This window comes from Ambystoma mexicanum, chromosome 14, assembly GCF_040938575.1.
Source record: "Ambystoma mexicanum isolate Mex_15411 chromosome 14, UKY_AmexF1_1, whole genome shotgun sequence".
In the NCBI taxonomy this organism is placed as follows: Eukaryota; Metazoa; Chordata; class Amphibia; order Caudata; family Ambystomatidae; genus Ambystoma; species Ambystoma mexicanum.
The window spans coordinates 145,593,577-145,617,413 of record NC_090940.1 but is presented as its reverse complement, the minus strand read 5'-3'; the positions used below and the strand labels follow the sequence as shown (position 1 = coordinate 145,617,413).

General features: G+C 45.0%; 1 protein-coding gene across 3 annotated transcripts in view; it reads right to left on the bottom strand.

Moving 5' to 3' along the window:
* The window catches only part of MIS18BP1 (MIS18 binding protein 1), a 1,508,798-nt gene that overhangs the window by 61,086 nt on the left and 1,423,875 nt on the right, over positions 1-23,837 (bottom strand). For all 3 annotated transcript variants that reach the window (XM_069638746.1, XM_069638748.1, XM_069638747.1), the window contains one exon: positions 744-795. In XM_069638746.1, coding sequence (XP_069494847.1) covers positions 744-795 — 52 coding nt within the window. The remainder of the gene's footprint in view (positions 1-743; positions 796-23,837) is intronic.

The window sequence follows — 23,837 nt, the reverse complement described above, 5'->3', positions numbered from 1 at the left end:
CATTAGGCGCTTGAAACTGAATGAGTGGAATGCAGGGATGAATACATCTTCTCATTTTCTCTTCCTGCTCCACACTGTTGCCCTCAAATATGCTGGGCAGCAAATGTTTGCTGCACAGCCTTGTGCCATTACACAGCCTAGGTGGGTCAAGGTTGCGAAGCAGCATGATGGATGATGGGGGCAGGTAGTCGAGTGAGTTGAGGAATTCTGTTGGATAGTTTACGGCTTTGTGGGTATCCACCACTGTATCGATTGAGTTGTACTCAGTAACTGTGCCAGGAAGCATATACCGAATCTGATTATTAAGTTCATTGACAGAGTAATTTTTAGCAGCAAGAATGACTCGTTCACACAGCCACTCGTGTTATTACACTAACACTATTCGTAAAAGAGTCACAGAAATGCCCGTCACACCTCTTTATATAACAACAATTTAGAAACTTCTGGAATTCTACCTTTCACCTTCGCTTCTCAGGACCATTCGCCTAGCATACGCCTCGACTTCGCCTCCCATACGGCTTCGCCTTATGCCTCTCATATGCCTTCGCCTTATGCCTCTCATATGCCTTCGGCTCCCATTTGCCAACGTTCCGCCAAGCCACAAACAAACAATTATTGACATAGTGACTGGAACAATTTGAATAAACTGAAATAGGTGATAGCCAATGCCGGCAGACTTGCACCCAAAGAAATAGCTGACTAGACACAGTTGTAAACATTTCGTGAAGGAATCATCAGCTCACCTTTACTCAAAGTAGGATTCTTTCGGGAAGTTGGAGTCATGAAATTAGAACCCTGCATAAAAATGAAAATGATATTAAGATATCAAAATGAATACAAAACATTTGTTCTATAATCGATGAATCATTTGATTGGTGTTTACCGCACAAAACAAAAAAGATGCTACATCCGAAATTTTAAAGAAAGCAAAGATAACGAATATAGGTTTTACTGAAATGTTGTGCAGGCCATTTCTCATTCCAATTAACAGATGTTACAACAGTTTAAGTAATCTATAATGACCCATCAGCACATAAATCCCACAAACTGGAAAGTTTTAAAAGAGAAGGTGATTCTTACTCACGGCTGCATATTTATTTGCAATGGGCACAAACAGAGCTTCATTTCTACTCGTGTATGCTCATTTTATTTGACAATTAAATAGAAGCTAGGCTATTTGATTTAAAGTGAAGGGGGAGTTATCTTATGAGCAGATGAGAATTTTTCCAGTCAACTGTCACCACTTCAAAGCTTGCTGTTGTCTTGGAATTCAGATATATTCTCCAAGTCCCACTTCCACTTCCACTTGCCTTTCTCTGATATAATTCCCAAGTTACCAGCCAGATAATCAAATGAGGCAAGAGGTATTTTAAATTGTATGCCTTTTTGGTATCCAATTAATGTTTTATTCAATTTTTGTCCAACTCTTTTTCTCTTTCCTGCCCCTTTCTGCAAAACGAGGTACAGATATGCTGAAGCATTGCAACTCAAGTCCCAGGATTGCTCTAAATTATAGGCTCTCTCTTTATGACATTATTTTGGGAATTCTTAAAGGAATGGTTGCTCGCGTTCCTTCCCCCGTAGCAATGTATTATATGTTTATTTTCTATGGAGCATGACTCCCCTTTCAATGCACTTATGATGACACAAACTTTCAGGCACCAATGCCCTGTTGTGCTAACAGACAGTCACACACAGGCAAGCTAGCGTCATCTGGTCTGGCCACACAAAGTGGAGCAAACGCCTCTACTGGCAGCAAATGCAGTTGTGTAAAATGATCAAACTCTAAAACTAATGCAATCACGTATTGTCACGCAAATGCTATCCCCTAGTCCTACATATCAACATTGCCTTTCTAGTTTATCTCCAGAGTTTTTTTTCTCATAAATACGATTTCTAAAGAAAAAGAAAAAAAAAGGAAATTACAATTTAATGTATGGATTTGTATTACTATGCCATTGTTTATATATGCCACTTATTAAAAAGCGCCCTGGACAGTGATTCTGCACATTTATCAGCCTATTGTGACAAATATGTGGATGTCGTCCCTTCTCCCCTAGGGGGAGATCTTTCCCATGGGGGCAGGGTGGTATGTCCACAGTACACTAGTTCCCCTTAGGGGGGGAGTGGGGTGAAGAGTGGGAGGATCACATAGGAGAGGAAGCCCCTTTTGGGATTGTTCAGCTCACCAGCTCTCAAGACTTTCAGAAATGAATATTTGTCTTCTTCTTGTACTCTTGAGGCGATATAAAGCACATTATCAGCCTAATGAATTCATCTTTTATAACATGCTTAATACCGGGGACCAGTCTCGAAGTGCAGGACTGGGATTCGAACTGGTATTGCCCTGCGTTGTCTTGCTTCCAAGGCAAATGTGTTGCCCCTGAGCTATCCACAAGGCCCTAGGTTGGTTTGTTTGTTTCTTTATTTATAGCGCGCGCCAGACCCGGAGGTATCAGGGCGCTGAGACAAGGATATTCTAAGCTTACAAAGTTACATAATGTGACATAAGGTATTTACAGCATTTACATATTACATACTTATTGCATACAGTTATGTTCCATAGCATAGGTGGTAAGCTACACAGCTAGTAAAAATGTCAGTGTAGGCGATATTCGCAAAGGACAAAAATACAGTGATATCTACAGATGAAGGTCAAGGGTCTGTTGGAGTGAGGGAGACGTCAATGAGAAGAGGTTAGTTGGCCTTCTCTCTTTAGTCAGAGTTATGTATTTTATGTGCGCATTTAGGTGTGATATTCCTTAAATATTACTCAAAACCTAAGTAAATATGTTCCCTGACTCTCGTGCGTAACTCTCTGATTGTACTATCTATATATACTTTTTGGCAAAACACAAGGATCGCATAGACCACGAACTTAGTTCGACAATTTATAAAGTCATTAATCAAGACTTTAATGCCCAAATCATTAGTGAATGTCTGACAGTCTGCATGTGCAAACTTGTACATGCTACAGGTTCCACACTTATAGAAGCCTTTCATGGGCTTGAGCCAATTTGTGCCGTTAAAGTTCTTCCCCTGTATCAATGAGGGGCAGAGTTTATTCTTAATGGTTGGCGCTTTAATAAAAATAAAAGATGGTTTGTTGCTGATAAAGGGAGAAATATCTCTATCCAACTGTAGAATTCCCCAGTGCTCGTGTACTATTTTGAACAAGGTGCTAGCATCACTGATGTATTGTGTAATAATGCTTACATTTGTGGGGTAAATCCTCTCATTGATCCTGTCTGACGTACTTCACATATCCTGCCTTGGTTTGTTTTTCACTTTCCGACATGCTTGTGCAATTATTGCTTGATTATACTCCCGTTTGGCAAAGCTATCGGGTAATAAATCACATTCCTCACTCAATTTTTGATCTTTTGAACAATTTCGACATGCTCGAAAATACTCTCCCACCGGAATGTTGTTAATTACAGATTTCCGATGGCAACTTCCAGAATGTAAAGTGGAATTTACTTCTGTTGCTTTACGAAAGGTTTTTGTTTCCAATTTGCCCTCTTCAACATAAATTGTAAGGTCGAGGAAATCAATTGAAGATCTGCTAGAAGCTCCTCTCAATTTGATACCAAAGTTATTCAGATTCAAAAATTCTATAAATTCGGTTAGATCCTCTGAACCCTTCCAAATGAGCAAAATATCATCGATAAATCTTTTCCACAGAATTACATTGGCTTTGTACTCTTGTTTGCTGAACACATGTACCTTCTCATAATAGAACATAAATAAATTGGCTAAAGAGGGGTGTATTTCGCACCCATCGCAACTCCCTTTACTTGAGAGTAGTAAACCTCAAACAAACACATTGTTCCGAAGAGAAAATTCTATAAACTGTTTAAGCATGGCAATGTGTGTTCCATATGAGGCTGAATGCCCCTGAAATACATAATCTATTGTTTGGATGCCATGTACTGCAAAATATGGTATGCATAATGTTTTATTTGAATGCATTTAATGTGACATGTTTGTCATTTTTGGGTGTCCTTTTTAGATAGGACTTGCATCATGATTTCTGCGTCTCGCTGTAACAGGACAGAGCCTCTATACTTGAAATAGTTTATTTTTGTTTCTCAGCTTTACATCCAGGTAAGGGGAACATCAAGGCTCTATATTAGTCTTAATATTACTATCCTATCGGCTTTCTTCAGCGCTAACTGATCGTCAAAGGTGTGAAGGTGTTTCTTAGTTGTTATCTGGTGCATCAACCTAGGATTATTTGTAGCAGCTTTCATTAACTCTTCAATTGTGTAATCAAAATGGTTCACATTGAAAACTTCCATTTTCCACTCGAGGGTCGTATGGGACATCATGTGGCTACATTTGTTAGTCAATACCTCTATGTTTGATGAAGAACGGACAGCATTTCCCCTCGGGGTTACCTTCAGATTGGTGGGACCTATTAGTTCCTTCTCTGAGATTTTAAAAATTAAACTGAAGTTGGCCCTTGAAATGCAGTGGTCACTCCATGTAGTCTGTTTGATCGTAAAGTTTGAGCAAAGCTCAAACATTTGCTGGCCAACAAAGATATAATTAGTGTCGATATACTATCGCCTAAAGACCAAGTATGTCTGTCACCCTCAGGGCCCCCCCCAATCTGACCATTAATTAGTTGTTGATTCAGAGAGGCCATAGCACAGTTCCACTGCCAACCAACTCAAGATTTTCGATCAGAGGTTGGGTAATCAGAGTAATTCTCCCACATAATATCTCTTAAGTGCATCGGCATAAAGTTGGCAAGCTGGTGTTTCCTTCTGCCATTCCTGCCATTTTGCTGTGGAGCATTTTTGTTTTTGCTGCAAACTCCATGGAAGCCATCTTTCTGTCTCTGAAAGTGGAGGCTGAGAAAACACCAGCTACAAAAACTCCACTGGAAGCGGTGTGCTGCAGTGTGCTCGGCAGCTCGCAGGTCAGCGGAAGCAGAAAAGATTCTGTTTGAGCTCCGAACCGTTTGGAGGTGTCTCTCCAATGTCTTGAGGGGCTTTACGTCTGGTGGACTGAGCGGAGCAGTCTTTTTTCCATTTCTATCTTTCTACTCCGGGAGAGGGGTTGGACTTACATACTGTTACGCTCACCTGGTATCCACAGGCCGCCACCCAGCCGGGTTACTCGCTGGTATGCTTCTCAGCTTTGCCCTGATGTGGTCTGCGAAGAAGGTTCTGCCTGAAAATACAGAAGGACTGTGTTCAAGACTTACCGACTGGGGCAAGTATCCTCCCTACACTCCCGTATGATTTCAGTCCCTCTGGCGCCCTCCCCTCACCTTGTGGTAGAATTAGGCGTGCTCTCCTTCCTGCCTTCTTTGCAGGGGTGCGTTGTCTTTCATGGGTGAGTGCGGTCCAGTTACTTCACTGACGCTGGCCCGTTTGATATTGTTCAGGTAGGTCTTATTGCTGTTCTTTAGTTTTGTTGCTATCCTGCATGCCTTTCTTTGTTTAAAATGTCTTTTTTCTCCCTTAGGTATGCAGAGCTTCAGCGCGGCGAACTGGCTTGGTTGAGCCCCGCTGGTAAATGATGGCGCATTAAGAGCGCTATGATGCGGTAAGTTAGCGCTATGCGCAGCGCTGCAAAGTCTTTCCTTTGCTAACCTGCGTTTTCCTTCCTTGTAGGTTGCAGTGTTCTTCAGCACGAGTGGAATGTCCGGAGTGGTGCCAGCCGAGTGGCGACCAGCCAGGTAAGCCTTTTGAGCAGTTCGTAACTTGTAAATGTCTCTACTGCTTTCTTTAATGTTGCCTCTATCTTCCTCTTTCAGGTCGTTCTGCAGATTCGAGGAAGCTGTTCTCAGTAGCTGCGAGTGTTTAAAGACGAAGACTGCAGGTAAGACGCTGCTGCTAATGTTGTTCCTTTTGTCTCCTTGCGGGTTCTACTTCTATGAGATCCGAGGGAATAGCTGGACACGGTGAGCGTCACGTTGCAAGCTGCAAAGTAACGCGAAGCGTGTTGTATTGCTCAGGTGTGGTTTAAATAGCCCCAACAAAATAGTCCAGGTAAAGTAGTCCCTAGGCTACCACACACAAAACACTAGACCGCATAGCTTGGTTCTCAGGAACTAAGCTATGTGGATGCCTCCATGTTGGCGGACAATCAATAAAGTAGTTCCCAAGCACATTGTTTTTTCATGGTGTATGAGCCTGGCGCCATAGGCACCAGGACTGGCCCCATGAGGGCTTTTGAAGAGGATGTCAGGCTCTAGAGGTCCTGACTCCAACTGGCCAAAGGGTTTGCCAGAAGGGGTTTTGGGCGAGGGTCGTGACAAATACCCCCTCTCACCCGAAGCGCGCGGTGTGTCTCCAGTGTCCTCTGTGGAGCCGTGCCGGGAGTGAATCTAGGTACTCTTTTATAAAGACTATAAATCTGCTGTTTGCCGCTTAATTATCAGCATATTCTCAAATCTGCATACTTACTGCCTGTTTGCTGTAGGCACGCCCGTGTGGCCTCCCTGGCTTGTGGTGGGCAGTACATAGCTCCAAAAAAAGGAGGTTGGTGAGCAGTGCTTAAAAGGGAGTGTGTCAGAATTATACTGCCATAGCCCGCCCCATTAGCACTTAACTTCACACTATTATTCAGCGTGCAATGCCAGAAAAGGCGGCAAGCCGATGTAAAGCAGTGGGCCCTCGGGGGAGGAAACCTTATGGGCTGCGCTCAGCAAAACAGACTAAGGACATCAGTGAAGAGCCTGTGAAGCCCAGTAAAAGAGGGGAAAAGGGTCCAAATCCACAGGAGGAATTGGTACAAAAAAAGGCCCATTGGATGCCTTTTTCCCAGCTAAATCCCCAGCCCTTGGTACAGCACTTCCCACCCAGGACATTATCCCACCTTTAGCAGAGGCTGAAAACCGCTACTTACCTTTGGATCTTGACAATGACTCATTGCTACAATTATGCTATGCCCTCCAGGAAAGCGCCTCCCCTATTGTGGGTGGGGGGAAAGGAGGGGTTGTGGCTAAATAATTGGGCCATGAGTCCCCTGGATTATATCCCTCACCAGGAGAGGAGGAAGAAGCATTAATGGCACCTAAGAGTGATGTAATGCTGGGAACAGTGCCCCCTGCAGGGCAGCAGGGCGACGGGGGTATTCCTTTGACTCCAGAAATAAGGAATACTCCACTGCCTAGCACAGGGGAGGCTGCAAGGCTGTCTGCTAGTCCAAACCTTTTCTATGATATTGCAGTCCCTACAAGTGCCCTTACTGAATATGAATACAGAATGCATGAGACCTCTACAAACCATAATAATGGCATTTTAAATTTTGCTGTGAACATTTTACTAAAATTATGTGGCACAATACATGAAGATTTGAAACTTCAGGGGGCAGCCATTGCACTTCTACATAAACATTTAATAGCCCTCAAACAGCCCACAGAAAAACCAGATATTGATTTGCGGGGGGAAGCTACTCAAATACCTCCTCCAGTGACAGAGGAAACCCCTGATTGTGCTATTGTGGAACCACAGGGGGGTGAACGCCACTTTCGCTTGCTGCCGTGATTAATAGTTTGTCTGATCCTGTGCCTGTCGACCCATGTTTATCTAGACAACAGGTGAGGCTTGTAAAGCAGAAATCAAAGACACAATTTCAATCCGCCTCAGTCCTACCTCCTTTAGGGGACAAGCAGGATGTGAATCGCCCCCCCACTGAACTCAACGTTGCGCCCAAGCAGCTCTAATATGTCTAAAAAAACAACAGAAACGAGCTGCGAAGCGCAAAAGGCTGTCGGCACAGACTGTGGGTACTCTTACAAGCTGGTTAATAGGAGGTCTCTATTGACCCGGCACTCCCTCTGGAGGAAGATAAAGTTGTAAACCGAGCACCTGCAGCCTGTAATCATGTAGCAGGACCTAGTATCTCTCCTCTGGGGTAACTTCAACCATCGACAGCCGCCACTTCTGACCCATGCAATATTGAAACTGATGCGATAGTTCCCTTATCTACTCCCCTTCCCCTCCCTCCCCTTCAACCCCTATTGCCTCAGAAAACATTGACTATTGCACCAAAGGTAGTAGCAAATGGGCGGCAGTTAAATTGCACCAAGCTCTTATCCTTGTTTAACAAGGTGCCCTCTTTGAGGATACTTAATACGGGTGATTTTTATTTTGTGGAACCACTACGCGCATTGAGCACCAAGACTACCACAGTCCATTGCAGCATGCCCGAGACTATTGCACTTAGGATGCAAGCTGCATCTCTGGGCTATTTAGGTTACATCCTGGATGTACCGGTAACCAGGGAGAGCACATTGGAAGGCTGCTCTAAATGCAAACGTGCTGGACCTAAACCGGTCGCCCTAAAAAGTGATCCTAAGACTATATCTAAATATAGTGATAACCAAGGCTGGAATGGTTAAAGAATATGATTGCTACAAAAACATCGCTGGATTGAAATTGGACAGTGGTGAGCTGGAACACTAGGGGTTTCAGCCATTGGTTAAGGGAGGGTGGTGCCCAGGATATTCTGTTCTCACATGACATCTTCATATTACAAGAAACTTGGATTACCTTGGAGGTACAATTCGATGGCTATGTAACCTTCCAGGCATTGGCCACCAAGGGGGAGCTTGGCCGCCCTAAGGGTGGTCTACTGATGGCAATAAAGTCTACCTATAACCCAAGATTGGTCAACAAGCCCACACCTGGTGGTAATGTATTAGCAGTGGCAGTGACACCGCCAAAGAGAGGGGGAAATCAATAGGAGATGCTAATCATTGGTGTATATGATCCTTTGGGCTCTCTACTCACTGAACCTATATGTGATCAATTAGACATTATATTAAGGAAATGGAATACAGACAAGGAAAGTAATCCGTGTGTGGACCTAGGGGGTTGTGGAAACTATCCCAATGTAGTCGACTATTGCAGCATGGCACAAGGCACTTTCAACCCAATGGGGAAACTCTGGATGAACTTCCTAAAGGAGTGGAAATGCAAATTTCTGAACGGTCATACTACTGGGGATAGTCCTGGTCAAATGACATGGACTCTGGGATCTAAGAGGGCGGTCCTAGATTATGTGGTGGTGTCAGATTGCCCATTGGGCAAAGTTATTGATATACATGTTGCTTTCAACTCTTTAAGTGACCATGCCCCAGTTACCCTGACCCTGAGTGGGGGACTGGAAAGGGGACCTGGGAATGTTTGTAGTGATGTGATACCGAATCACGCTTGCAACCGGACCCGATGGACCCAGACCAATATTGACAGAATACATTTCCTCATCTTCCCTGTGGGTTGTAGGATGAATAGTGTACTCCTGGAGAAAAACCCAGAGGAGATTGAGGTGTGCATTTAATCCCTTACACGGGCCCTGTTCAAAGGACCACAGGTTGTTCTGATCAGAAGCAAAGCAGTAGATGGAAGCCAGTTTGATATTAAGATCCCGGACCGCAAACGATTAACGCGGCGAGATATTAGAGCTTGCGATTGACCCTATTATGCTAAGCCAGTATGTGAGGGTGATCCGGAGCAAGTATATCAAGCGCCAGTATCATACTTGGCTGCGCCATTATCGTAAGTCCCAACAAAAAGTGAAATGAGTAAATTTCTTACAGACCATCTCTAGTAGTCATGCACAAAAGATCTGGCAAACTTTAGGTGAGGCAGGAGCAGAGGCTAAGAATCTTGAATCCCATTGGTGGGGAGCAGTGGACAGAACATATTAAGAACACGTTCTTTAATGTCAATGTGCCCGCCCCCTCTACTGTGATGTGAATCGATTCTTGGCCCCTCCCATTAAGCCATAAAATGGTAAACAGGCCATCTTAGACCTTAAGCCTTCTAATGCGCCGGGTCAAAATGGGCTAGCAAAGCCAGTGTTAAAAAAGGACCTGGATAATTGGGTGTAGGTGCTTCTGACCCTCTTTTCGTGTGTCTGTAGATCAGCCGTGATCCCGTCGACATGGAGAAGATCAGTACTTATACTGGTGTATAAGAAGGGAGATCGGTGTAATGCTGGTAACTACCGACTTCTCTCCATGCTTGATGTAACTAGTAAGATATTTATGACACTTGTCCTAAGAGTTAGAGACCTGGGTGGTAGGAAACAAAATCTTGAGTTTTGCTCAGACCGGTTTCAGACCTGGTTCCGGGACAACACATATCATTCGGGTCCTGGACCAACTAATTCACACCACACTGAGTAATAGAGATGCTACCCTGTATATATTGATTTTTGTAGTGCCTTCGACCAAGTCAAACGGGAGACACGGTGGGCCAAGCTAAGTGGACTACATTGCCCCTGCTGGATACTACATGTACTACTGACCTTACACAGTGACAACAGTGCTAGATTTATACTTGATAATGAGGGAGAGGCTACAGATCCCATTTGTATTAACATGGGAGTTAAACAGTGATGTGCGAGGGCACCCATGCTATACAATCTGTATATAGCACACTTCCAAAGATGGCCTCTAAAGCAAACTGCCCTCGTAAACTAGGAGATGCACCTATAGTAAGTATGCTCTACGCTGACAATCTTATATTATTTGATCAAACATTATCGGGTGTTAAGAGCATGCTAGAGGAGTTGGCCCAACTGGGCCTAACTTCCATTTTGGGAAAAACAAAGATAGTGGTGATTGCTAGAAATGGACCTAGCCGCTCTGGGGTTGATACAAGTTTGGGTAGTATTAATATTGATCAATCCTATCCATACTTGGGTTTGGAATTCGACGCTCTCCCTAATTATAGCCTGATCATCAGCCAAAAAAACAGGCAAGCCAAAGAACAAGTTACTTTCTTACCTGGTAACGTTCTTTCGATGGGATGGTCCGACGACGTATTCCATATCTATGACAGTATTCACCACAGCTGTGCTGCTTTGGACATTTTTTGGCGCCTGCGTCCTGCGTCGATGACGTCGATACGCTGTCCTCGAGGGCCTCCATCGAGCTGACGTCACCGATGTTATAAGTAGGATGCACGACGCCCGTAGCCTCAGTTGTAGTTTTCTCCCCAGAATGTGTGGCACCAAACCACTGCCAGTATGAACACAAAGTCTTGCGGAAACCTAAGCTGCAATCGGATAAGAAATTCTGTAGCAGGAAGGGAGCGATATGGAATACATCGGACCATCCCATCGAAAGAATGTTACCAGGTAAGAAAGTAACTTGTTCTTCAAGGGGATTGGGTCCTCAGATGTATTCCATATCTATGACAGACTCCCAAAGCAGTACCAACGTATGGAGGAGGGAAAAAGAATTTATAATATAGAAATTTAGACTGCCCAATCAAATTGCAGAGTAAAGGACCGCCTTGCCAAAAGCCAGATCCTGCCCATGGATAGAATCTAGGGAGTAGTGTCGTACAAAAGTATGGACCAATGCCCATGTGGCTGCATCACAGATGTTACGAATAGGAACACCCCTCTGCAGGGCAGTAGAGGCAGCCATACCCCTAGTAGAATGGGCTCGTAAGCCTACCGCAGGGTCCTTACCCGCCAGTCGGTAAGATTCAGAAATTGCCAAGATAATCCATCTAGACAAAGTCTGCTTAGTAACAGCTTGTCCCAAACGCCTTCCAGCGTAGCCAATAAAGAGCTGATCATGCACTCTGACCCGGGACATGCGTGAAATGTACCAATTTAGAGCTCTCCTAGGATCCAACCTTTGGAGCCTCTCCTCTTCCTTACCAGGATGTGGAGGAGGATAAAATGCCGGAAGAATAACCTTCTGGTTTAAATGAAATTCCGACACCACCTTCGGAAGAAAGGAAGGACAAACTCTAAGGACAACCCTGTCCTTATGAAACACAGTGAAGGGTGGTTTAACTGAAAGTGTCTGCAACTCACTCTGCGAGCGGAAGTGACCGCAACTAAAAACACAGTTTTAAGGGTTAACAGCCTCAAAGGACAAGAATGTAAAGGCTCAAACGGAGCACCCATAAGGAATTTCAGAACAAGGTTCAAATCCCAACCAGGCACCTGGAAACGTGACGGCGGAAACACATTAATTTCTCAGTTTCTCCAAGGACTCACTAAAGGAATTTTGAAATAGGAACACTCCTCAGACGAGCGCTGTTAAGGAGAATTCTCATCTATAGCTAATTTCCCTCACCTAGTGAGTCCCCCAGCAGCTTTGCTGGGCTTCTGGAGTTTATTTTTTTCCACTTGGTGAGAGTGAGAGCTTTCCCCCCACTCTTACTTGTGTTTTGCTATGTGTTTCGACCTCTTTTTGTGATTGTGGACTTTGAAGTACACCACTTCAGTAGCCCTCTTCTTTTTGTGCGTCACACAGCACCTTCAGTTCCGTGGCACAGGGTTGTCTTTGAGACTTCCCTGGACTCCATTTCTGAGGCGACTACCGTCCCCCAGAAAAGGTTAAAGTTACCATTAACTTTACTTAGTCAATCTACCACAGATCCAGTACATCCCATCTTCCATGGAGTACTGGAAAGGGTTAATTTGTATCCCTTTTTATCTGTACCTCCCAGAGCATTGTTTTGCTCTTAACATTTAGACTTGGCTGGTGGCAGTGCCATCTACCCTAACTTTTCTACTGCGATTAATTAAGATAAACGTGGTACTGTTCTTGGTTATTATATTAGCCTCGAACATAAACCCGCTTGACCAAATCGTCTTTCTTTTTGCTCCGGTTGGGTTTATTCGCCATTTCTTTTTGTTAAAGTCCTTCTTGTGTTTTACTTTGCGCGACTTACTAGTTCGCCTTCTTTGTTCAGTGTCTTTTGGCAGGCTTCTGCTCAGAAGCCCTCCTCAAGGCGCCTGGGTGTCTAGGTGGGCTGAATGTGAGGGAGGGGTGTAGTCACCCCGTGCACAGGATATCCTAGGAAACCCACGTCGCACTTTGTCATGATTGGCAAGGGTAGTTGTCCGGGCTGGACAACCCCCCTGCTGGGTGATTGACAGCCAGGCTGTGTGAATGGGGGTTTTTCGCATAAAAGGCAGGTCTCTTGGGCTAGAAGTCAGAGAGTCGCCACTGGAACTACAAGGAACCGAAGAGAAGCGGAGAAAACGACGGCTGCTGCAACTACCCCTTCCCGGTGAAGCCCTGCTGCAGTCCTGAGCTATCTTCCCTTCAACGACTTAGAGAAAATCCAGTCCAGAGTCTTCTTCCCTTGAGTTTGGTGGGGATAACTAGCTCACCTTCTACAGCCAGAGGATCCTCTTCCTTGGTCAAAATCGCTGCACGCTGCTGTAGTGGTCTGGATAGCCACCTGAAGAGCCTCTCCTGTTTTTAAGGAGAGCACCTTTTATTCCTTGTCGCTGCTGCCGGCTTCATCCCTGTGTGGTGCAGACCCCCTTCAGATGTCCTCCTTCACGACGAAGCGCCAGGAATCGTGGGTCTGCGGGAAACCAACAGGAACAACTGCCGGGGCACCAGCTGCACCATTGGAACAAGGTACTTTGTTCTACTTGAGGAAACTGGGTGAATCCCTTTTCTTCATTTTCCAAGGTTTGCCCGTGTCTTCCCTCCTTCTTATAACTTTTGCTTCCGACCATTGACAATATCGAAGGTCGTGTGGCTACGTTGAATCGTGAACTGTGACTGTGATCTTCAGCAACAGGCCCCGGTGTCTTTCGAACCTGGCTTCGGCCCTTTGACTTTTGAACTCCTGTCTCTGAGCGTTTCTTGATTCTGCCTGCCGAACCAAAATATTGCCTGTGATTTTTGCCTCCAACTCCCTCTGGGTATCTCAGGTGCTAAGTGTGTTTTTGCCCCGGTAGCATTTCATGTCACGGATACGCGTTTATTTAGTAGACGAACTGTCAAAAAGTGATCACAATCATATTCGCGGTAACATGTTTTGTTCGTAACACCGGTTCATTCAAACCCAGGGCACTTACCTTGAGACTTACTGTACAAAGTGAATTGGTTAGTTGTGGTATATTTAACGTGTGGTTTTTATTTGAGTTTAATGGAAGTGTTGTGTTTATAACGAATGGTTTAAAAATAAATTACTTAGATTTTTTTTACCTGAAACCTTGAGTCAGTGTTTGCTTGAGTCACAGTAATTGTGGTCCCTTTGTGTAATCTCTGCTAATGCTCATATACTCGAGATAAGCCTTGCTGCCACTGCTACCACTCTGACATAGTAGTACAGGCTTGTACCAAAGGTAAAACTTGTATTGCCACCTGTAGTCTTAATTGTGTGTAGTGGTCCCTAAGGGCACTGCACAGGATTCTGGCTAACAATATCGGGCACATCAGGGTACTCGCATTCTAAATGCCCCCCAAAATTGTGCCCTATAATTATTAAAGGCTGCTCCATCATGGGTGTTCATGTTCAATTAAACCCCCGGATATACTGCTTTTTTCCAGAGCTCATCTGCCCATTTCTCCATCAAGGCAGTGAAAAGGCTTTTCATGTCCCCAATCGCTAACATGCCACCGGCAGTTTGTTTTTCCAAAGCATAAATACACTTCCCTGCCCCTGCAGTGAGCTAAGGAAGTGTTTTCATTAGATTATTCTGGTCCATATGTGACCACGGGACATAATACACCTTCCCCCGACCCTTCTGGATTTGTGGGAATTGAGTTTCCCCCAACCTTTACTGGGCTATTACCAATCTGTCCTCAGCCTCTCCCTACAGCCATGTGAGCCCCAGGGCGCGTCCGAAATGGTGTGCTTTCCCCAATAACTGCTAGAGCGGGAGGCACAACTACTACCCCTTTTCCTCCCCTGCTCGTCATATGTTTCCCCATTAAGTCTCTGTCCCTATTGCCCGTTAGGGAGAATTCTCATAAATGGCTGATTTCCCCTACCTAATAAGTCCTTCAGCAGCTTCACTGGATTTCTAAGATTTATTTTTTTCACCTGGTAAGAGTGTGAGCCTTTTTCCCACTCTTACATGTGTTTTGCTGTATGCGTTTTTACCATTTGTGTGATCTTGTGCTCTGGAGCCTCACCTACTTCATGAGCCTCATTTTTAAGTGTGTTACACAGCACCTTCAGTGCAGTGACACAGGGTTATCTTTCAGACTTCCCACTGACTCCATTTTTCTGGGACTGACTACTGTCTCCCAGAAACATGTAAAGTTGCCATTAACTGTATGTAGTCTCTTTAAACCACATACCCAGTAAACCCCATTTTACATGGAGAATTGGAAAGGGTTAATTCCTATCCCTTTTAGTCTGTTCTTCTTGGAGCACTGTTTCACTGCCTTTACATCAAGACTTGGCTAGTGGCAGTGGTAATTACCCTAACTTTTGTACCACGGTTATCTTATATAACCATGGTATTGTTTTAGGCTGTTAGCCTCGAACATAAAACCCGCTCGACCAAATACATTTTATTTTGGCTCCGGCTGGGTTTATTAGCCATTTCTTTTTTTTAAAAAAATCTTTCTCGTGTTTTACTCTGCACGCCAACCCGGGGATGATTCCTTTGTTTGCCGACTTTTCGCTCGTTTCTGCACAGAAGCCCTCCTTAAGGCACCTGAAAGTCTGGGTAGGCAGGATGTGAGGGAGGTGTCTTCGGACCCCTGCCATGGGTTCCCTTGGTAACCCAAGTCGCACTCCTGTTTGATTGGCTGAGGGGACTGTCCTTGCCAGGACAGCCACCCTGCTGTGTGATTGACAGGCAGGCTGTATGAATGGGGGTAAATTGCATAAAGAGCAGTTCTCTAGGACTGGAAAGGCAGAATCGCCACTGGAAAGAAAGAACCAACGAGGAGCTGACAGAAGAGGACCCCTACAACGACTGAACCGCCCGGTGAAGCCCTGCTGCAGGTCCGAACCTTCAGAATCCGTTGACAGAAGATCCTCCAGGAAACTTCTTCCCATGAGCTGGTGGGAACAACCAATTCGCACAAACTGCAAGCCAGGACCCCTCCCTCTGGTCGAATTCGATGTACAGAGCTACAGTGGGCCGGATAGCCAGGAAGGTCGGACCCTGCTTGGGTTTTAAGGAGCGCACCTTTTATTCGTTGCTTTGCTCTGCTGCTGGTTTCTTCCCTGGGTAGTGCAGGACCCTCCAGTCTTCCTACTTATTGTCAGTCCGACAGTCGCTTCAGGAACCGTGAGCCTGCAGGAACTACCTGGAACATCCTCCTCAGCTACAGATTCCTCTCCGTTTTAAAGTACTGTGCAAATCCAGTTGTTCGTTTCGTTCAACCGTGGTAAAAGTGTTTGAAATCTTTCTCCAATCCGAGGGCTTGTCCTTCTCTTCTCTTTGAACTAACTTTTCTGCCGACCAACCTCATCTGGAATCCGTGGCACAAACTTTACCACGGACTACCCTGAACCGTGTGATCTTGAGCAAAAGACTTTTGACCCATTGACTTTGGCCCTAAGCCTTTTCTCTCTGATTCTATCACTGTAGTTCCGCTTGTTCAATTGTCCTCAGTACTTACCTGTTGGTGTGATTTAATTTCTATTAACTGTCTTTCCTTCCCTTTTAAATTGCTGGAGTGCCATTTTGCTCCCACTTCATTTTGTGAGCTTAACTTGTCTGGAATTTAAGGGAAGTGGTGTGGTGTATAAAGAGCGTGATTTTTAAACTGCTTATAATAGTGTAATGTTGTACAACTGAAGAGTAAAATAAATGTATATGCTTTTACTTGAAAACCTTGAGTCAGTGTTTGCCTGAATCATAGTAATTGCTGTCCTTTGTGTAACTATCTCATACTGCTCACTTACTCTTGAGACAAGCCTGGCTGCTCAGCCATTGCTACCACTTTAACTGTGTAGTACAGGCTTGTACCAAAGGTGAATTTGTACTGTCACTTGTAATCTTAATTGTGCATGGTGTTCCCAGAGGGTACTGCATATAATTCTGCCTAACACTGCCACATCCCCTAATCTTTCTATGGGGGTGGAAGCATATTCGGCACTGCCATAGCATGCTGCTTCTCCTTGTTCTGATTCTGTACCTGTGGCGGCACGTCCTTCCTCCAGATCCACATTTACTCCCTTTATAACTGATTTATCTAACCTAACGAGGATCTGACCATGACTCCATCTCCATCCCTCAACCTCCTTCACTTACCTATTACCTCCTTCCTGTTCTTCACTCCTGCTCTGCTGTAACCGCATTACTTCATTCTCTGCTAACCTTACTGCTTCTTCCAGTTTCCGTTGTTCCTGCCTCTCTACCACCATCCGCAATCTATCTTCTATTCTAGTGACGCGGGCACCTCCTCCCTTATAGACTCTTCATCGCGCCTTGCTCTAACAGTTCTCTCCTGCTATCGCTAGATCAGCTCCAATTCCGGTGCTAATCGAAATGTCCAATAGACTTTTCTCATTCCACCTTCCATTTGAGACCAATCAATAACTTTTACTAAAGAAGGTGTTGTTCTATTTTTCCCCTCATGATCCCATCTTTCAAAGATTGGAACCGACGGGGGTGTCACCCCTGTCTGTCTTGTAACTGCCTGAGTGGTTACTGGAGAGTATGAAGGTTCGAACTCGGGGTTAGTATATCCTTCTGCGAGCGACAAAGGATAACACCCATATGGGGACAGTGCGGAAGAAATTCCTTCACCATCCTTTCTTGTCCCCTCAACAGTCATCATTTTATGGGTCTTCCTTTCCTTCTCATACAACCGCCATAACTCAAAGATATTCAATCTATTATCCAATTTTGAACTTTTATGCTTAGACACTTGGATAGTATGCAAGTTCTCCAACATACCCTTATCAGAAGACCCTTCGTTAGGCGAGAAATTAAGCATGTTGCCTTTCCTTTCCCTCAAACATTCTCGATGGTATTTCAAAATGATCACCTTATATCCGGGGAGCTCACGTCAAATGATTCAATGGAGTCTCCGTACTCCAGATCAATGTAACTCACATTTTCATAAATCGCCATATAAACCCCAAGAACCAAACCCAAAGCACAACGATTCCGACCCACAAAAAAAGCCCCTTTTTCTTACAAAAAATAATATTCACTGTAGTTCCTCTTCCTCTATTGCCCCGAGTACTTACCTGTTGGTGTGGTTCAATTTCTATTAACTTTGTCTTTCCCTCCCTTTTAAATTGCTGGAGTGCCTTTTTGCTCCCACTTCATTTTGTGAGCTTAACTTGCCTGGAAAGTGATTTGGTGTATTAAGAGTGTGAATTTTAAACTGCTTATAATAGTGTAATGTTATACAACTGAAGAGTGAAATAAATGTATATTCTTTTACTTGAAAACCTTGAGTCAGTGTTTGCCTGAATCATAGTAATTGCAGTCCTTTGTGTAACCATTTGATACTGCTCACTTACTCTTGAGATAAGTCTGGCTGCTCAGTCATCGTTACCACTTTACTGTGTAGTACAGGCTTGTTAATGTTCAAGGATATTTATATTGCATACTATCACCACCGGAGTGGTCCCCTGGCGCTCTGGCAGCTCTGAAAAAAGGGAGGGGTGGGGGTGAGTTAGTGGGGATAAGATTGAGAAGTGCAAGAGAGCAGTGATGTGCTGTTGGTAGCCTCAGCCCGGTGGGTCCGTTGGCTGGGCATGGGGTGTTTTATGGTCGGTAGTCATTGTGTGCTGTTGTGCAAGTCTGTGTGGTTTGTTTTGTTGTTGTGGTGTAGTGAAGTTTATGCGGATTGCTGCGTTTTAGGTTTGTGGTTGTGTTTGGTTAGAGTTTGAGAGGTGTATGAAGAGGGATGAAGTTGTTAGTCGATTAGTTAGTTGGTATTGCTGTCCTTGCAGTTTTGTGTAGGTGTGATGCTTGCTATCATTCACTATTTCATCTGAGTGTGGAATTGCTATTCTTCAATATTCTGTCTAGATGCGAGGCAGGCCAGTGATCACGATTCTATACAAAAGTGTGGCACTTGTCATCATTCACAGTTTCATTTAAGTGTGGCGAATGCTAACGTTCACAATCCTGTCTAGATGTGACAGAAGCTAGAGTTGTGAATTCTATCCAAGTGTGGTACATACTAACTTTCACATCTCTATCTAGATGCGACACCAGCTAAAGTTAAGAATTCAATCTAAGTGTGGTACATACTATCATTCACGTTTCTATCTAGATGCAACACCAGCTCATGTTTAGAATTCCATCTAAGTGTGGCACATGCTAGCATTGTTACACCCGTCTAAAGGTGACGCAGGGTAATCTTGACCGTTCTCTAGGTGTGTGTCACTAGTTAACATTGGTTAGCACGCTAGTGTGTAGTGGAATGCAGCATTTACAGTTCAGCCAAGAATGGATTGTACCAAAGGTGAATTTGTACTGTCACTTGTAGTCTTAATTGTGTGTGGTGTTCCCAAAGGGTACTGCATATAATTCGGCCTAACAAGAGCCAAAGTGAAAAATTGGCTCCTTGACAAACATGAATAGGCTACAAGTAATTCACCACCCTCCCACTCTGTAACCTTTGCACTTTAACTCTTACCATTATGTATCTTTGTTTTATTGTATGTCATGCACGGTCAACCAAACTGTAACCTTCGTCGACTTCTATACACCTGTATTTGTAGCATTTAAGCTAGTCGGCTACACCATAACCGTTTGTCGACAAGCGTGTCTTGCCTATATTTTTTATATGTATGCCTTTTATAACTTTGTCACAAGCTACAGCGCCCAGTTACCTCCGGGTTAAGTGTCTCTATAAATAATAAACTAAACTACACTACACCCCTCCCTAGAGCCTTTCTAGATGTGGTCAGTTCCATCTCCTAGTTATGCAGTTTACACAAGTTACAAACAAATTTCAATTATCACAGGTTCCATCTGGGTAGAAACCTTTACCCAAACTTGCGACGCACACAGCATTCTATGGAAATTCCATTGATGTAAAGAGGAGGAGAGCAAACACATTTCCTTTTGATCCATTGTTGCTGGTTTTATTTCCCAAAAAATGTTGGTGTCCACATTTCATTCTAAACTATGCGACTTCCCATTCCAGCCCACATGGCCCCAACCCACACCCTGATAACTGACCAGACAGTGAACAACGATTGGATTATCCTGCGCAGTTTCGTAATATGCACACCGCCACCCTGTTACCCCCCACCCCTATCCTGAGCCTACCCTACAGCACCACTTTCCTCCACTCTGTCTGGGGACCCCCTCCCACTGCTCCCTCTGAGGAATCATCGTCTTCTGGGCAAGTCTGCGCGGACCCAGATAGTGTAGCCACAAAATGCCTCCAGGCTATCAGCGTCTCTGCTTCTTTCCCTCCCCCCTATTGACTGATTCTCCACACCACCATTTCCGTATCCGCCCATTTCTGAAGGTCGTGCCACCACATTTCTACTTTGGGTCTGTTGCTTGCTTTCCAGACCATGGCAATCCTACGCTAAGCGAGTATATAGGCCAGGTCTTTGAGTTTACTCACGCGCCCTTGGAACCCCCCCCCCTCAACATGCACGCCCACAAAGATTCCACCTGCAGAATGATCCCTTTCTGCTTCAAATGGTGGGTTGCCTCCCCCCAGAATCTCCTTATTTCCGGGCATGCCCAGAACACATGTACCCGTCACGCGTTCCCCACATTTAGGACATGTTTGTACTCCTGCATTCTTAAACTGTGCAATCTTCTGGGGGGGGGTCATATACGCTCTGTGGGTAACACAACTGGATTTGCTGCAACCTTGAATTTCTGGACACTTTTTTGTGGTATCCCTGTCCCCTCACCCATAACCCATCCTTCATAGATTCCCCGGCTTCCTCTTCTCAATCCCATCTAACCTGGAGCACTTCGCTTCCCATCTTTGACATCAGCAATTCGTAAATTCGGGAGACCTCATGGCCTCCATCTGATATTTGTCCTGAGAGGATAGCTCAGCGGCAACATGCTTACCTTGGAACGAAGACGACACAAAGCAACACGTATTCGATCCCCGGGTCCGCGCTTAGGGACCTCAGGGTATTTAAGCGTGTTATAAATACGCAACTAAGACAAAAAACAATTCTGCAACTAAAAAACAAAATTCCTGTAACAGTGCCTCGATGCCCGCGGGCTGTGTGAGCGCTTTAAAAATGCAAAAATAAATTAAATAAAAATAAATATCATTAAAAGTTTTGTGATCGCGTCGGGCTGCCCCTCCAGCACCCTTTCTGACCAAGTATCTTTAATCTTCAGCACCAACCTAGTATAAGTGATATACTGCCCTCAGTGTAAACCGGTATCTTCTACCAGTGTGTCAAACTCCACTGCCTTCCCATCTTGCCATACATCCCCCATCGTTGCTATACCAATCGGTTCCCAATGCTTCCGGACTATCTTCCTCAGCTGCTCATCCACTCCATTCAGTGCCACTAGCGGTGCCTGTGGGGAACACGGATTTGGTTTCTCCATGACCCAGATCTTCCATCCTAAACCTAACATTCTTGTCCCTTCATCTTGCTGTGGTTTCGGCAATCATATCCATTCTTTGAGGAAAAAAGGGACACATTCAGCTCTCAACAGTCTGGACTCTGGAGGTGGAGTCCTCGGATAACCACCTCACCACATACTGCAGTTGGCTGGCTAGGTAGTAAATTGCAATATTTGGCAATTTAATGCCCCTCTGGTCATATGGGTTCTGCAGTTTCCACAGCACTATTCTGTTCCTAGTATTATGCCATATGAACCCTCTACATATACCCTAGAGTTTAACAGAAAAAAAAAAATTAAAAATAAAAAAATAAAAAAAAAATCGCTTGGGTATCACACATGGTATATTCGCAAAGTAGTGCAACAACCTAGGCAGCACCACTATCTTTAACAGTGCTACTCTCCCCATCATGGTGAGAGGGAGCTTGGACCCAGAACCTCATGCTCTTTTCAATGTTAGCCACCGCCTTCTCTGTGTTTTGTTTGTATTCGACTCAACACAGTAGTATACATCAATCCCCAGGTATCTAAAGGTCTCAGTGTCCCATTGTATTTTCAATACCGGCAGTTCCCCGGCAGTTCCTCTTGTGGTATCCCTCTATATCTACCCAGTGGAAATATACATGATTTCTTAGGATTCACTGTTATGCCAGACAGCACCGCGTATCGCCCCATTACTTTGAGAATATATTGTAGGTTCTCATCAGGATATCTCAGATACAACAACATGTCATCAGCATACATTGATATCAGGTATTGCCCTCCTTTCGTGCTGATCCCCACCACCTCATATTGTTGCCTCAAATAGATTGCCTGGGGTTCCAGTGCTAAAATAAACAGCATTGGGGACCACAGGCATCCCTGCCTAGTACCCCTCCGGAGTTGCCACTGATCTGAGATGGTCGCCCCCATTGTCACGACCCCTGACCCACACCCCACTGGCATGCCCACATGCCAGGCAGGGCCAGGACTCGGGGTTCAATTGGGGCCTCTGGCGCCAGACTCATGTGCAGAATAGAGAACCTCCTTGAAGGGACTACTTTTTCTGTGGGGAGCCTGCAGCCAACATGGAGGTACTCACACAGCCTAGTCCCTAAGAACCAGACTGTGCGGTGCAGTGTTTTCGGGTGTGGTAGCACGGACTACTTTACAGAGGGCTATATAAACCACACCCAAGTTACAGAATGTGCTTCGCGTTATTCTGCAGCCAGCAGCGTAATGCTCATCGTGTCCAGCGATCTTTGAACAACAGACCTGCAGAGAAGACAAAGATCATCATTATTAGTCTCTACTTACCTGTGAATTCCATCCCGCTCCTGTTCATCATTCTTCCATCCTTCTGCTGCTCCGGATCATCTAAATCTATCCAGTCATCATCAGCAGCTGAGAGAGAGAGAGAGAGAGAGAGAGAGAGAGAGAGAGAGAGAGAGACAACGAGACAACGAGACAACATTAAAACAAGTCAAGTTCGACGCTAGCTGCAGTCATCACGAGAACCTCACCTAGTTGGGCATTTCTCGTCGGCGTCATTCCGGAACACATCGCATGCCAGGAAAGACCACCGTGACCTGAAAAGGAAGAAAGAGTACAGGTTAGCAAATACAGGACAAAATAGCGCTGCGCAGCGCGCATTACCTACTAAAATTGCAGTACGCTCATGCGTCCTCCATTCCGGCAAGAGTCCGATCCCAGCTGCACACTCCCGAACCTCCGCTGACCTAAGGGGGAATAAGAAAAGACATTAATCACAAGAAAGAAAGGAAAGGACATATAAAGACTGCGGCAAACAGACTTACCTGCCTTAAAAGACACTTGAATGGGCTTGCACCAGTAAAGTTAACTTGGTCGCTCAAGCCCACCGAAAACTACTCACCCCTGCAGAGAAGGCAAAACAGAGAGCACGCCAGACATTACTACAAGGCCCGACTTCCATCAGAGGCACCATCCGGGATCGGGAAGGGGTCCAGGGCGAACCCAGCAACCAGGGCCGAGTGGCGTCCCCGTGGATACCAGGTGAGCATAACACCCGTCTTGACTCGAGCTAGTGGTGTACTGTACAGCAGTTGGACCCATCTCAAATACGTGGGCCCAATCCCATATTCCTTCAATGCTGCCATCAACCAAGGCCATTTAACAGAGTCGAAGGCCTTCATTGTGTCTAATGAAATTATTGCAACCTCCTGGGGGTCTTTTTCCATTTGTTCTATGACATGATGGAGCCTTCTAAGATTGTTGGATATGCTTCTGCACGGAACATACCTGGTCTGATCAGGATGTACAAGTTTATTAATGACCAGTCTTAGCCTGTTTGCCAGCACTGCCGTGAGGATCTTGATATCCTGATTAAGCATGGATAGCGGTCTATATGACCTGCAGTCCATGCTTGGTGTGTTAGGCTTAAGAAACGGGATGATAATCGCTTCCCTCAGAGATTCCGGCAGCCCCCTCGCCCCCCTGTCCAGCGCCTCGTTTAACATTGCTTCCAATGCCTCCAACGTAATTGGGACCTCTAAATTCTCCCTTTCCACTGCCCCTAATTTGGGAAGGCGGATATCCTTCAATGTTTCCATCACCTCAATCTCTTCTCCCTCGTCCACATCCGT